The sequence below is a fragment of the Equus caballus genome, chromosome X (genome assembly GCF_041296265.1).
Source record: "Equus caballus isolate H_3958 breed thoroughbred chromosome X, TB-T2T, whole genome shotgun sequence".
Taxonomy (NCBI): domain Eukaryota; kingdom Metazoa; phylum Chordata; class Mammalia; order Perissodactyla; family Equidae; genus Equus; species Equus caballus.
In genome coordinates, this window is record NC_091715.1 from 141,647,833 (window position 1) to 141,662,906 (window position 15,074).

Below are 15,074 nucleotides of genomic sequence, written 5' to 3' on the forward strand. Positions count from 1 at the left end.
AAAGCTTAATATAGCAGGAGTATAAGTCCCATCTCCTAACACCAGCTTTGTAAAGGGAATCTACTGTCCTCACAAGACAATGAGCCTTTAAGAACTCTTCTCCTCTTGAATTCCTATGCTAAACCGGGGTGGGGGGGGGGGTTCCTGTACACAATCAATGTGTATCCTGTACAAAATAAACCTTTCATGGGGAAATCTGAAGCAGTGGGATCATTTATTTGTTTTGTTCTGATACTGCTTTTTCATCACTTAAAAAGCGTGTCCCAGATTTAATTATTATTAGTGAGAGGTTTGTCTCACCCCCACATTCATGTCCATTGTAAATGCGCAGGTGTTTCAAGCTAAATTTAATGGGACTCTCAGAAGAGACAAGATGTCTTCACCCTCCACCTTGAGAGCCTTGTGCCTTCTCAGAATGGTCCCGATCAGCGCTGTCTCCCGTCTGCAGCATTTTATCAGCTAGTCCTCAGTTGAGGACTTTAAAATGTTTGATGTGGCCTTGCTGTAAACCTTAAAGTCAATCGCCTTCCCCCCACACCTTCCAGAGTCAGATGAATAGAACAGCTTGCTTTAGTAAATATGTTTCAAAATAACCTGTCCCCATTTATTTTTAAATATAAGTTAATGAATTTGTCTATATAATATATGAGAATATTTAGCCATTAAAGTAAGCTTTAACAATGTAACATTTGAAGTAATTTGAAACTTGGATATTGATTAAAATAGCTTTCTCACTTTGTAACCACATTGTAAAATGTCACTAGTTCAGGCAATAAATTAAAGCATGGGGGCCTGGCCCCGTGGCATAGTGGTTAAGTTTACGTGCTCTGCTTCAGCGGCCTGGGTTCGCGGATTCAGATCCCAGGTGCAGACCTACATGCCACTCATCAAGCCATGCTGTGGCAGCGTCCCACATACAAAATAGAGAAAGATTGCCACAGATGTTAGCTCAGGGCCAATCTTTCTCACCAAAAAAAGCAGACTTTCAAATTAAGGCTTCTATTAGGATTGGTGATTTTGTTAGTGTTTCTAAAACTGGACATTTAAAAGTATAAATATTGGTTTATGCTTTATTACATAAAAGGTATATTTCCAAATCAGATGTGAGTATAAAAATGACTCTATTAACGGTTCTCCATGTCCCTAAAAATTCTGGCTGAAAAGTATCTTAAAAACCAATCTGGACTGAAAATTCAAACTGAATAAAATTGTTGGAGGTAACAGTAATCCCTAATCTGTATTATTTTAACCATGTATCGTCATAAGGAGGAGGATGGACCTCGTCATTTTGTGCTCTCCCCCTGGAACAGACATACCTAGACCAACATTTAGCATTGAATTTTCTCTTTATATTCTGACTTTTTTCCTCTATTTTATAAAATTTGATGAAACTATGTATAGTGTTTTTGAATTGACCTGTAAGTCCCTTTAATAAAACATATTGAAACATTCTTATAACTATGAAAAATGATTATTTTGAATTTGAGTAACTTATATTGGAATTATAAAAGATAGTCATTTTTAATATTTTGCTTCACAAAAAATTATGCTGAAAATTTAGTATTGTCCAACCTGTCTCCGGCTGAACGCTGCTGGCCTCCCAATGTTAACAGGTGTCTTTTGGAGAAAGCAGCCCCTGATCACCTAGGTACGGGATATGCAGCATCCTCTAGTGCCCTCTTGCAGATTCGGCGTACATTAACACGCTAAAGACTTGACACTAAAAAAAACCAGTTTAACTTGTTTTCTTTGACCCAGCATTTCCTAAACTTGAAAAAAAAAGACCTATTCACATCTCTTGGAAATTTGATGCTCTGTGAACCACAGCTTGGGAATTGCTGAGGTTTTGAATACCTTATTCTTATTTGCGACACATTATGTCAGAGATGCCAAGGAGAAAGTGACGTTTCCTTGGCAGCATCTCACAAGGTGTCAGTACCTTGGAATAGGCCCTGAGATCAGGCTCTGGTCCCCAACTTTGTAGTTCAAGAACACCATTTTCTCAACCCCCTTGAGTTATCTCGCGCTGTCCAACCAAGCTTACAAGGCTGCCTACTGGGCTGCAGGGCCAATGTGGACATTTACAACTGTGGGCATGTATCTTTCTAGTCATCCAAGACATCCTTTTCCTGGTACCACTGTAGCCAGGAAACCTGATACCTCATTAGCGGTTTACTTGGTGAGGGTAGAATCAGCCAAGGGTGAATTGGCTGGCTTGGGAGAAGCCTGGTGAACACAGTCTGCTCTACAGTGATTGAAATACTCTTGTCTGCCAGATGAGGGCGCACTCCTGTGGTCTGGATGGGATACACCCTGACAAGCCCACTCACCATGTCTCCCCTCCCCTGCTTTGTGCAAACACAGGGAGCTGGGCTGCGGCTCCCTAGGGCTTTCCTTCCACGTGTTACTGCCCTGAGACCCCTCCGAGGTTACTTTAATTAGATTTCGGGGTTTCCCCCGCTATCTCATAGGCTAGGCCATTTCTACGTACAGCTAGCTAAGCACCTACATGTAATGTTGATTTTGCTTGTATTAGTTTCATGCTCAGCAGGTAACCTTTTTCTTGACTTTATTTCCAAATTCTGGAGGCACCTTATAATAGCTGTCTGTGTAGTGATTACAGTATCTGTCATGTCAAGCCATTTCTGTATTAATGCTTTCTAACTGTGAATTTTAACTATGTGTAACAATTTGCTAGAATATGCAGCATGGTGTCCTGTGATGCTGAGCTTTGAAATTGTCTTGTAAGGGGAGGGGGTCGTACATTTTGCACGCTTCTGTAGCCTTGTGGCAAGAGCACAGAACACCACAATTCTTCCAAGGTATGCAGATGGAAAGTGAGATTTACTCCTGTTTGGTTTTTGCCAGGCTCTAAGGGATGGAAATAAGCTGGCACAGATGGAAGAAGCACCACTTTTTCCAGGAGAGTCGATCAAGGCCATTGGTAAGTTTAATGAGCACACTTTGCTTATAGAGATCCATGAAATGAAATGGCACTTTACTTGTGAACACAGGTGATGTATGTGCTGGGGATCAGCCAGACCAATTGAATTAGAGGACAATGGACTAGGCCTATTCATTCTCATTAATGTTATCAGGACCTTAAGAGAGAGGCGACTATAGAAGATCACTTCAAGCTCCGACTGAGTATTAGATGGTGTTACCTAGAGAAGAAGTGCTCGCCTTTCCTGACGAACTGAAGGCTGATTAGACACCGTAATGTCAGTTCACTGCTTTGTGGGAATCCTTCACTATAAGGAAAACGTATTGATAGAAGATCTAGATCATATTTTAATAACAAGTTTGAGAACTTGGCAAAGAAATTTTAGTGGCTTATAAGATTCCAGAAAGTACTATTTTAGTGTAAGAAAAGGGCATGTGTTGCCACCCTGGCTTCCATTGTGCCATGGGTGGACAGGAGGGCAGCTGGGTGCGAGCTTTTCACCTCACAATGGCCAAGGTCGGGTTGGACAGTCTGGTTTGCTAGGCTGAGTGTTGCCTTCTTCCCTCGGAGGTCCCTCCTGGAGATGTGTGCTCCGTTGTGGAGTACGGTCATCTTGTGTCAGGCACATTTGAGGAGCTGGGCTCTCCTACCAGGGCCTCCAAACAACTGCTCCTACTTAATATCCTGGTCCCTGGCTCTGGACCCCGCTCATCCTCACCTGGGCTTTGAGACTCTTTCTCTTTTTGGCTTCTGGAACTTCATTCACTCCTGGTGGTCCTCTGACCTCTCTGGCTGTCTTTTTCTGGGAGTTCTTCCAGCGCTCCTCCATGCTGCTTTGGGAATGATCTGATTAAAATTCAGAGCTAATTATGTCATGCCTCTGCTTCTTCTCCAGAAAACAAACTACACAGATTTAAAGTGAATGTGAAGAGTTTTGACACATTATACAGCTGGGAGACCATCATCAGAATCAAGATAATGAACATATCCATCAGCCCCCAGAAGTTTCCTTAGGCCTCTTTATATTCCCTTCTTCCTGTGCCTTCTCCCCCATCCCCGATCACTAAAGACTAGTTTGTATTTTCCAGAGTTCTGTGGAAGTGTAATCATCGAGTCTGTTCTTCTTTTGTCTAGCTTCTTCCACTCAGCGTAATTATTTTGATATTCATCCATATTGTGGCATGGGTCAACGGTCATTTCTTATTATTGCTGAACAGTGTTCCGTTCTCTGGATACACCACAGTTTGCTTAGCCATTCATCTATTAATGGATATTTGGGTTGTTTCTACTGTTTGGATTCTACATATAAAACTGCCATAAACGTTCTGAACAGATCTTCTCTGGCCTCATGCCCCATCATCCTTTGCAGCCTCCGATCCACCTACACTAACCTCCGGCAACTTGCTGACCTCTCCTTCCTCCCTCACTTCTCCCCCTCCCTCACTGCTTCCACGCTGAGTTAAGTCGATCCTTTTCTGAGCTCTTATCACAGCGTGTCCACAGGGTTATGATAGCATTTATCAGGCTATGGTGTAATGGTAAGTTTCTGTGTAGCGTCTCTCATAGGTCACGGGCTGCTTGTGGGCAGGAACTGTGTCCACTTATGCCTAGAACCCCAACGATAGAGGCCGCTTGGTACATTATAGAAATTTATAGATAGATAAATTTATATATAGTTATAGAAAAGTTTAATGGAAGTGTTTTGAGAATTTGGCTGAATGACATTTTTAGTACTTTCAATTATCCCACTCGAACTCATCTGTAGCTATGTATGTTCCTATCGTTTCAATAGAATGGCACTTGGGGAAGATTGTGAAGATGTGGTATCTTTGTGATAGGAGTGAGCTTCTTAACACTCGTAGGAATCAAATATGTTGTTGATATATATACTAAATATGTTGGTATTGATATTAATAATAAGAAAATAAAAATTGATATGGAAGCCGCAATGAAGCCTTTTTCCACTTCATTGGTAGGGTTCTAGTTTTTGTCATCTGTAAAACAGTTTCCTTTGGGCATGCATCGGGGACAGTGTTTTCATTAGCAGTAATTTATGAAATGGCAGCCCAGGGTCTTCAGAGTTTAAATGTGTTTTTGCACGTGATTAATTTATCACTCAAGGAAAATGTTAACCACCTGGAAAAAATAACAAACTAACTTATTATGAAGCTCTTTACTTAAAATCTCATTAAGTAGCAAATCAGAATCTTGTTTTAAAAGTAGAATTTTTTTAGAAGACTATCCATCTATGTCTTTATTTAAAGTAAAAAACAAAATTCCTAGAAAACTGGAATTACAGATATATATATTTGGAAATTCGTGTTAAGATGTATTAAAACACAAGTCAACGGCAGTCGCTGCTTTGGGTTTTTTCTTTCAGTGAAAGACGTCATGTATATCTGCCCATTTATGGGAGCAGTGAGTGGAACCCTGACAGTGACTGACTTCAAGATGTACTTCAAAAATGTAGAGAGGGTGAGTTTTTAAAAGGGTGTTTTATTTTTAAAAACACTTTAGCAGAAAGGAAACAATAAAGAAGAAAGTAAAAAGTACCACGAAATCCCATCACGCTGAGACAAGCCGAGGGTGAGTTTTAAGATGCACACATTTGCAAACAGATTTTGTATCTTGACAAAAAGGCCGTGAGAGTAGCGCTTAGCCCCGAGGGGAGTTGTGCTCTAGTCCCATGCCTGCTTCATAAAGCACGGTTAAACCAGACTGCAGTTTCTTAGCTGCGACAAAGAGGAAATGTGAAGTAAACAAACGTGTTTTAAGCCAGCAAAGACTTACCATATGAAAACTCTGTGGACTGACACTGATAGGCATTCATCTTAATTTGTAAAACCAGGACCCGCATTTCGTCCTTGATGTTCCCCTGGGAGTGATCAGCAGAGTTGAGAAGATTGGCGCGCAGAGCCACGGGGACAATTCTTGTGGTATAGAGATCGTGTGCAAGGTACAGTACAAACACAAGTGGGACTGAGGGGCAGGCAGCTGGGAACTCTTTCAGAAGGCGCGTTCTTCATGGTCCTTGGACGGTCAGGGTAATTCGGGCTCTTAGGAACTCAAATGTTTTCAGGACAGAGACCTCTTCGGATCTTACATCAACCAATTCCTACCACTATGTAAGCCACTGAAGTGAACCTCTTCTTTCCCATTGAAGCATTCTAATTAACATGGACCTCTATCCTAAGTGCTGACATTATTTGTTACGTTTCAGAGAAATCAAATGGAAAGCAGAGAGCAAGATTTTTTCTAGTTTGTAATTTTAAGACTACCTTCAGAACAGTGGATGGTCAAAGGCTTCCTAAAGGGACAACAATATTCATAAATTCTGTGATTAAAACACAATTAAGTTTCTTGGCTATGTTGGAATTTTCTCCTGAGCTGTGCTTATTTTTGGTTTTGTACCCTTCCTGCAGCGGGTTAAGGAGAGATGTGTGTGATAATTTTAGTGATGACCAGTCATTTAAGAAACACCTTAACTGATGTTTTCTTCCCCATGACTTTCCCTCATGGAATACAGTTTATTCACAACCCTAACCGGGGTACCAGGGAAGAGAGCCTGCTTGCAGGATTGTCAACTTCCCTTCCTGGTTTGGGGTTTGGGTCCTGCCCTTCTGTTTGCTTTAATCAAGCCTCTGAGGACAACTTCCTCTGGTCAGCCCTACACTACAGCTGAATCCACTTTTTCAGAGAACGCTTTACTCTTCCAGATCATGAACCTGCTGGCTTGTGAGACTCGCTTTGGGTGCTCCATGGCAGTGCTCTCCTTTGGCAAATTGTAGTTGTCCTTCTCAGGCCAGGGTCCCACATGTGAAGCAGTGCTAAGCAGTTGCAGGACTTAAAGCAGAGAGCGATTTGACGGTACTGTCGTTTCCCTACTGAGAACTCTTCAGTGGCTTCCCATCATCCTTAGGCTGGAGGGAAACTCCTCACCCAGACCGCGCTGTGTGAGCCTGGCTTACTTTCCTCTGCAGCGTCATCTCCAGCCACCCTCCCCTCATTCTTGCTATTCCAGTTCCTTTAGTTGCTTGCGCTTGCCTGGTACCATGCCCCCTCACAGACACACACAGACACACACACACAGACACACTCTCCCTCTCTCTCTCTCTCTCTCTCTCTCGCGCGCGCGCGCTCTCTCGCTCTCTCGCTCTCTCGCTCTCTCGCTCTCTCGCTCTCTCTCTGTGGGACTTGACATGTGCTCTTTCCTTTGCTTGTGATGCTTTGCTCTCCAAGCGATCCTAAATAGCAAGCCAGATCAGTCAGCTCCTAAGGTGTACGTGTGTAGCCAGTGTAGCTTGGAGGGAGGGTGTACCAGGAAGTTATGTCACTTAGGCTGGTGTCCTGTGGCTCTTTTACTAAGATAATTTTATGGCTGGGGTGAACATTGGCTAATAGCTGCTTTAAAATGTTTTCCAGAATACTAGGGCTATGCTCCCAGCCCTCTCAGCTCGTGCCTGGGAGCCTTGCAAGGTATGGGGTTTGTTTTTTTAAATCAGATGATATACAATTCAAAAGGCACAAAAACTGTGTGGAGAAAAAAGTAAATCTCCCTCCATCCAACCCCAGCCACCCTGTCCCACCCCCTGCAGGCACCCACTGTCCCCAGTTTCCACACACACCCTGTGCATGTAAGCACGTGGGTACAGTCTTGGAAAATGTAAATGGTTGTGTATTTTAGAGACTGTTCTGCCCCTTTGTTTTCCCCTTAACAGTGTTTCTTGGAGCTCCTTGGCATCAGTGCAGAAAGAGCTGCTGCTTGTTTTAACAGCTCTTTAGTATTCCATTAGCTGTCCTGTAGTCGTTTAGCCAGCTCCTGTTGATGGACATTAAGGCTCTTTCCATTCTTTCGCTGTTACAGATAATATCACCACAGTAACTTCCTCACTTCCCAAATTGCTCTTGCTTTAATTTGTTTGTGGTCATATTTACTTTCAAGTTTCATGTAATGTTAAAGAAGAATGAGATTGTTGTGCTTAACTAACGGCAGAAGTTTAACCCGGTCGGGGGCACCACCAGTCCCGGGAAGAGGGCGCCCCGTCAGAGCCACCTCCCTGGGATCACTCCTGCCCACGTGCGCTGCGGCCGTGCTTGGGAACTGTGCTCCTGGGAAGCAGCATTCTAGTTTCTGTAAGGGGGTCACTGAGAGCCGTAGTCGCTGCGTGATACAGAGTCCTTGCTGTGAGGACAGGGGAGACACCTCTGTCACATTGCTATTTTATGGCTGGTGTGAAACCTGTACTGGACAAATCCGGCAGTCTAAAGTTCACAGTGGATTCTGTGGCACACCTTTAGCAAGTGAGTGCGCAGGACTTGATGGCACGTCTTTCATGGATTAACCTTACTCTTGGTTCCATCTGATGAGTTTTTTTCCCAGCACATCTCCTTTGTTCCAATTTCCTCACTTAATTTTTTTATCTTGTTGGAGGTGTTTTTGTTAGTTGGAGCAAGATAGTGTAGAACGTGAGAAATGAATAAAAATATTTTACTTATCTCCTTATAGCATAGTGTCTGCCTTGTAGGTACTCAATACACGTTGAACAAATGAGGTTTGCTAATTGTTTAACAGGATATGAGGAACTTGCGACTGGCTTATAAACAGGAAGAACAGAGTAAACTGGGGATATTTGAAAACCTCACCAAACATGCATTTCCTCTTTCCAACGGACAGGTAGGTACACCAAAATAAGCCTTTTTTGCATGCTTTTGTGGGGGTCCAAAAATTTCATGTTTAATAATTCTTTTTCCAGAGGTTTCCTTTATCTCTTTTCTCTCTGTTGGTAACTAATATTAGAATATTAAAAATTTGTCAGCGTGTAACGTTTAAGAAAACTGCCTGTTGCTTCAAAATTTACAGATTAAAATAGGAATCTTAATACATTCAGCTGATAATTGAATGAAAAGCTTTAATGTTGGGAATGTGACATAGTAAGGAAGTACTGACATATATTTTGTGGTTTTTTGTATGCAGGCACTCTTTGCATTCAACTATAAAGAGAAATTTCCAATTAATGGATGGAAAGTTTATGATCCAGTATCTGAATATAAGAGACAGGTAAAGTATGTTGCTTATCTAACTGAAAATGATAGATTGAGCATCTTTTTCTTTCTAAAAGATTAGAAAATGTGGTGGAGAAGAAGCCTTTGGAAACAAGTTGTGCATAGGTGTGACTTACCTAGCTCGTGTGCTCCTCATCTCCGGGCCGCCCCGTTCTCCCTCTGCCAAACTTTTGACTGTGCCGCTGATCGGTCGCCCTTTTCCACGGGGCAAGTGGAGTACAAGACAGCTTTAAAAGGCAGATCGGCCAGATGGCTTTTATTAGATGTTCTGCTAATGAGTTGATGGGTAAGGAGCAAAACCAATGGCTTCAGTGAGATTTCAAGTCTAGTCGGCCCTCTGTACCCGCAGGCTCCACATCAGCGGATTCTACTACAGATCACAAGGCCTGTGAGGGTTGTGTCTGTACTGGGCATCTGCAGACTTTTCCTGTCATTATTCCCTAAACAATACAGTGTAACAACTATTTCTACAGCCTTTCCACCTTTCCATTGTATTAGGTATTGTAAGTAATCTAGAGATGATTTAAAGCATACGGGAGGATGTGCATAGGTTATATGCAAATACTACACCATTTTATCTAAGGGACTTGAGCATCCACGGATTTTGGCATCTGGGGGGCCTGGAACCATCCCCGCTGATACCAAGGGACGACTGTATATGCCATGACTCATCAGTCTGATGTGGTGTTCCTATACCGAGAAGCTCTTTAGTGTATTGTCAAATTCAAGACATTCCAATAAGATATTATTTTCATGACATTTCATCTTTGTCTCTACAAAGATATTTGGTATGGTGATTTATATTACTTATTTTAGACATTGTAAGAAGTTTCTTTGTCTCTAAAGGACTTTCATGGGTATTTTCAAAAACAACACTATGCTCATTCTTTATAGAAAACACAAGAAATGTGTAGGACTTGGATTCTAGTATATAATTTTCATTTTTTAGTATGTTTAGAAATTATTATGCTTCATTAGATTTTTTTAAATGGGCAGGATATAGATAAATATATACTTAAACTTTTAAGTAGCAATGAACAACAAATCATAAGTGGATGTTAGTAGAAAATAAGAAATGGATGTGGTTCATGCTTGGTCCTTTTTGAAAGTGTAAAAGTATGCTTTTCCCACTCTTCTTTCTTCTCTAACACCCTGCAGGGCTTGCCAAATGAGAGTTGGAAAATATCCAAAGTAAACAGTAATTATGAGCTCTGTGACACCTACCCTGCCATCATTGTTGTGCCAACTAGTGTGAAAGATGATGACCTTTCAAAAGTGGCAGCCTTTCGAGCAAAAGGCAGAGTCCCTGTAAGTAATAAGCATTGTCCTTTAGGTATAAACATATACTGTATTAGATCTAATATGGAAAGAAGCAAGGCAGAAAAAAAATCTAGTGAACAAAATGGAAAGTAGAAAAATAAAACCTGAAAACCTGAACGTATCTTTGCTTCTCAAGAATTACCTGATTATATCAACATTGTTTGCTGTGACTCCACCTTGTGTGACTTCATGTTACTAAGTACAAGGGTAACTTCAGTTATGCTCTCAAAATGTAGTAGAGAATAACAGAGGAGTAGCAAGAAAGAGTTAGCATGCTGTTGCATTAACAGTTCATGTCACTGGTTTCACCGAATCATCCTAGAGAAAATACACTCTTTCTTTCTTTCTTTTTTTTTGAGGAAGATTGGCCCTGAGCTAACTACTGCCAGTCCTCCTCTTTTTTGCTAAGGAAGCCTGGCCCTGAGCTAACATCCGTGCCCACCTTCCTCTACTTCATATGTGGGACGCCTACCACAGCATGGCATGCCAAGGGGTGCCATGTCCGCACCTGGGATTCAAACCAGTGAACCCCGGGCCGCCCAGAAGCGGAACGTGTGAACGTAACCACTCTGCCACCGGGCCGGCCCCTACACTCTTTCTTAGATGCTGAGTGGAATGCTACAGCTGCATGGCAGGGACACTATTACAAAAACAAACATAGCAACCGGCAGGGGGGATTTTTTCAACCAGCTTTAGTGAGGTGTAATTGAAATACCAAAAACTGCATGTGTTTAATGTATACAATTTGATGCGTTTGGACATATGTATACACCTGTGATAGTATCACTGCAGGCAAGCAGGGGGTGAACGTTTCTGAGCCTGCAGATTGCGGTCTGGTACAATCCTGAGGCTCCTGGCCACTGGAGGAAAATGGGAGGTTTGAGGGCATAGCTTTCGATTTTATAAGACACTCTATGTTCACCTTGGCCTTGCCCTGCCATATAGGTCACTGTTGAGATACAAAGATGTTTTTAAATTAGGAGACAAAATAAAACTAGTCAATCAAATAGGAATGGGCTCGATGTTAGTAATAGTTTGACTTAGTTTCTGTTTTTCTTAGAATCAAAGAATTTTAGAGGTGGAAGGGGTTTTTAGAGCTCAACTAGTCAGACTTCTTTCAATGGGACCCAAAGATTGAGTTTCATGGCCACCGTCCTCCTGTGATTGGGCTGACCCTCTGACCGTTGAGGAACAAGATGCAGAAGAAGCTGTGCTTGAGAAGAGGACTTGTTTCTCCTACCTGATAATTAAGGCACATACTGTTTTAGGAACTGTACTAACATTTGTTGCTTACAAACACTAGGTGTTGTCATGGATTCATCCAGAAAGTCAGGCAACGATTACCCGTTGCAGCCAGCCACTTGTGGGTCCCAATGATAAACGCTGCAAAGAAGATGAAAAATACTTGCAAACAATAATGGACGCTAATGCACAGTCTCACAAACTTATCATCTTTGATGCCCGACAAAACAGTGTTGCTGATACTAACAAGGTACACTCTTGATAACCTTACCGAAACAGTGGATCTTTTCTTATGTACTGTCTGTAAGTTGTTACACCGTTTGAATAGCCAGTTGAATTCCTCCCCACCTGAACATGGAATTGTTCGGAGTGCCCATAGCTATATCTCCCTGGTGTATAGCCCGTGGGTTGTGTGCAGTGTCTCGTGGGTTGAAATCTTGTCTCTCTCATTGCTTCTGCACAATCCTGTCTACTCAATCAATTTAGCAAAGAGCCAGAAAGAGAATTATCACCTAAAGAATCAAGTATTTTAATGAAATGATTGTGAGGCCCTTGGAAGTCCCTGTAACCTATGGAATATGGTGATTACTCGGTTAATTCGTATCTGGTCTGAAGCTCTGTTAGAATGGAGTCAACTACATGAAACTAGGCAAATGTACAAAGTTTCCATAAATTACATGGAGCAGCAGTATCTGCAGACAGCTCCCATTTGGTCCCCACTAGCTGAAGGGGATAGGGTCCTTCATACCTAGTGACGGCTATGAGGACAAGCCTCCAGTACCCGCTATCCAAATAGAAAGGGCTCTGAACTGAGTCATTTCTGTTTCTCATGAATGACTTTCCAACTGTGTGGACTGCAAGCGGGCATTTGGCAGACAGAAGACTTGGCCCTCCCTGCAAGTAATTTCAGGTATCAGAAAGGTGACAACCATTCCCATCTCATGCCTACTTGTAAAATGCCACTTGGGTAACAAACCTGTAATGAGCACCTGCTGGGGATATACCGCGACAGGCCCAGTGGGGTGCCCTGTATGGGGGTGTCAGCTCAGTGTGCTGGGGGAGCCGCGAGAGCTCTGCTCGTGCAGTTGGGCAAGCCTTCACGGAGGAGGTGGCCTTGGAGCTGGCTTTGCATGGTTAGCAGGAAGAGTCAGGCGGGGTCTCTGAGCCAGCTCGCTGAGTACCTATGCACCAGTGTGCCTGAGCACCTCACTCCCAGGGATGGCCAGAAGGAAGCCGTCTCGGGGCGTGGTCCCCAAGCCCCCCGCCCCGGGGCCTTCAGCAGTGCTTGGGAGGCTTTCTTTGTGCTGGCAGCTTGTACCTCTCCCCGGTGAGTAGTCCATCCACAGTCTCCAAAAAGCCAACCTGCTCCCTCCCCTGCCTCACTCTCAAGAGCAGCCACTACCTTATACTTCAGGCCCACCATCTTCCCGCAGTCCCGGAGTGCCTGCTCTGTGCCAGGCACTTGCTCGCCTCTGGGGAGAGATGCATATTGAACAAGCAGTTGCACAGCTGCCAAGTGGCTAGCCCTGTGGCGCGGAGAAACGAAGCATGCTCTGAGAGAGCGGAGAAGGACCCTGGTTGTCTGCTGCATGACCCTGGGCAGCTACCTCATCTCTCTAGACCACGATTGCCTCATCTCTAAAATGGGAATGACATCGGACTTACTTCCTGGAGTGGATGTGAAGGGTAAATGAGGAAACGCTGGAGGGCCTAGGGCAGCGCCTCTCTGAGGAAGCATCTGGTTCAGGTTAGCTGTCATTGGTTCTGACCTTGGAGTGGACCCTTCCATTCTCTTGACTTTCGTGACATCTCCCCGCCTGGATTTCTCTCTCTCTCTGGCCTGGCCAGCTTGGTCTCCTTCACTGGATCCTCTCCCTCTTGCCAACCTTCAAATGACAGTGCTCCTCCAACTCAGGCTGGGGTCCTCTTTTCTACTTTGCACAATCTTGCTGGGCCATCTCCCATGCTATGACTTTAGACACTATGTGTTGAGTTTGACACCCAAGTTTCTATCCCAACTTTATTCCTCCTGAGGACAAGATGGAGTTTCTATCCCATTGTCCGGTTGACATCTCTGGCTGTCTCCCAGGCAACAACCTCAGCGTATGCAAACTGGCCTGAGAGGCAGGGTAGTGAGAACCCTCGGCTTTTTACGCCTGGGCTTTCCTCCAGGTTCTGCCACTTGGTGCTGCGTAGAACCCTGAGCAAGTTACTTAACCTCTCCATAAGCCTCAGGTTCCTCTTCTGTAAAATGGGGGATAACAGCACTGTCCCATGTAGAGGGCTTAAAGATTAAAGGCTTAAGGAAGAATGCACATAAGGGACCTCACAGGGCTAGGTGCATCCTCAGCATTCAGTACTGGATGCTGATAAGCTCGCCCCCCGGGTGTCAGGCCTGGCAGGCGAAGGGTGGTGTCGGTTACTGAGACAGGGAGGATGGGAGAGGAACAGGGTGGGGAGGAAGATGGGCAGTGTATGAGTTTCCTGAGGCAGCTATACAAATTACCACAAACTGGTTGGCTTAAAACAACACAAATTCATTCTCTCACAGTTCTGGAGTCCAGAAGTCTGAAATCTTGCAGGGCTCTGCTCCCTCTAAGGACTCCCGTTCCTTGCCTCTTCCAGCTTCTGCTGGCTGTCCTGGGCATGTAGCCACAGGGCCCCAATTCTGCCTCGGTCTGCACATGGCCTTCTCCTCTATGTATCTCTGCGTTGACTCCTCCTCCTCTTTCATCTGAGGATACTTGTGATGGCATTGAGGGCCCACTCAAGATAATCCAGGATGCTCTCTTGCTCTCAGGATCCTTAACTTAATGACACCTGCAGAGACCCTTTTTCCAAAAAAAGGTCACCTTCACAGTTGCCAGGGATTTGATGTGGACATCTTTTGGGGGAGCATTTTCTGGCCTGCCACGAGGAGTCATCCTTCATTAGTCAGTTCCCCTCACTCCCCACATCAGTCTTTCTACACCTTTGCATACTTCCTGTCACCACTGTCTTACTATCCTGAGGAGATAGAAAACAGGAGAAAAGCTCTATTCACAGAGGCCGTCTTCTAAACATCAGCAGTGCAAGGGCAGTTCATTGTGTTTCATTCTGTGCGGAAGAGACAGAAGCAGGACGCCAGATTGCATGTCTAGAATGATTTGAACTATAGCAGTGGATGTGTCCAGGAAACAGACAAGGGTATTTACCTGTCCATGTCCCTATTAGCTCTTCTGTGTATAGTATCACATCATCCTCAAGTAGAGGCAGTTTTACTTCTTTTCCTATCTGGGGATGCCTTTTATTTCTTCTTCTTGCCTCATTCCCTGGCAAGAACCTCTAGTACAATGTTGAATGGAAGAGTGGTGAAAGTGGGCATCCTTGTCTTTTTCCTAATCTCAGGGGAAAGCTTTCAGTTTTCTCCATTTGGTATATTAGCTGCGGGTTTTTCATAGATACCCTTGTCAGGTTAAGGAAGGTCCCTTCTGTTCTTAGCTTGTTGAGTGTTTTTATCATGAAA

At 43.8% G+C, this 15,074-nt stretch overlaps 1 protein-coding gene across 12 annotated transcripts in view; it reads left to right on the forward strand.

Moving 5' to 3' along the window:
- MTMR1 (myotubularin related protein 1) overlaps window positions 1–15,074 on the forward strand; it is a 68,362-nt gene that overhangs the window by 21,757 nt on the left and 31,531 nt on the right. For all 12 annotated transcript variants that reach the window (XM_070257490.1, XM_070257488.1, XM_070257479.1 and 9 more), the window contains 7 exons: window positions 2,869–2,944; window positions 5,325–5,419; window positions 5,793–5,900; window positions 8,517–8,618; window positions 8,919–9,002; window positions 10,166–10,315; window positions 11,631–11,819. In XM_070257490.1, coding sequence (XP_070113591.1) covers window positions 2,899–2,944; window positions 5,325–5,419; window positions 5,793–5,900; window positions 8,517–8,618; window positions 8,919–9,002; window positions 10,166–10,315; window positions 11,631–11,819 — 774 coding nt within the window. In that variant the 5' untranslated portion in view covers window positions 2,869–2,898. The remainder of the gene's footprint in view (window positions 1–2,868; window positions 2,945–5,324; window positions 5,420–5,792; window positions 5,901–8,516; window positions 8,619–8,918; window positions 9,003–10,165; window positions 10,316–11,630; window positions 11,820–15,074) is intronic.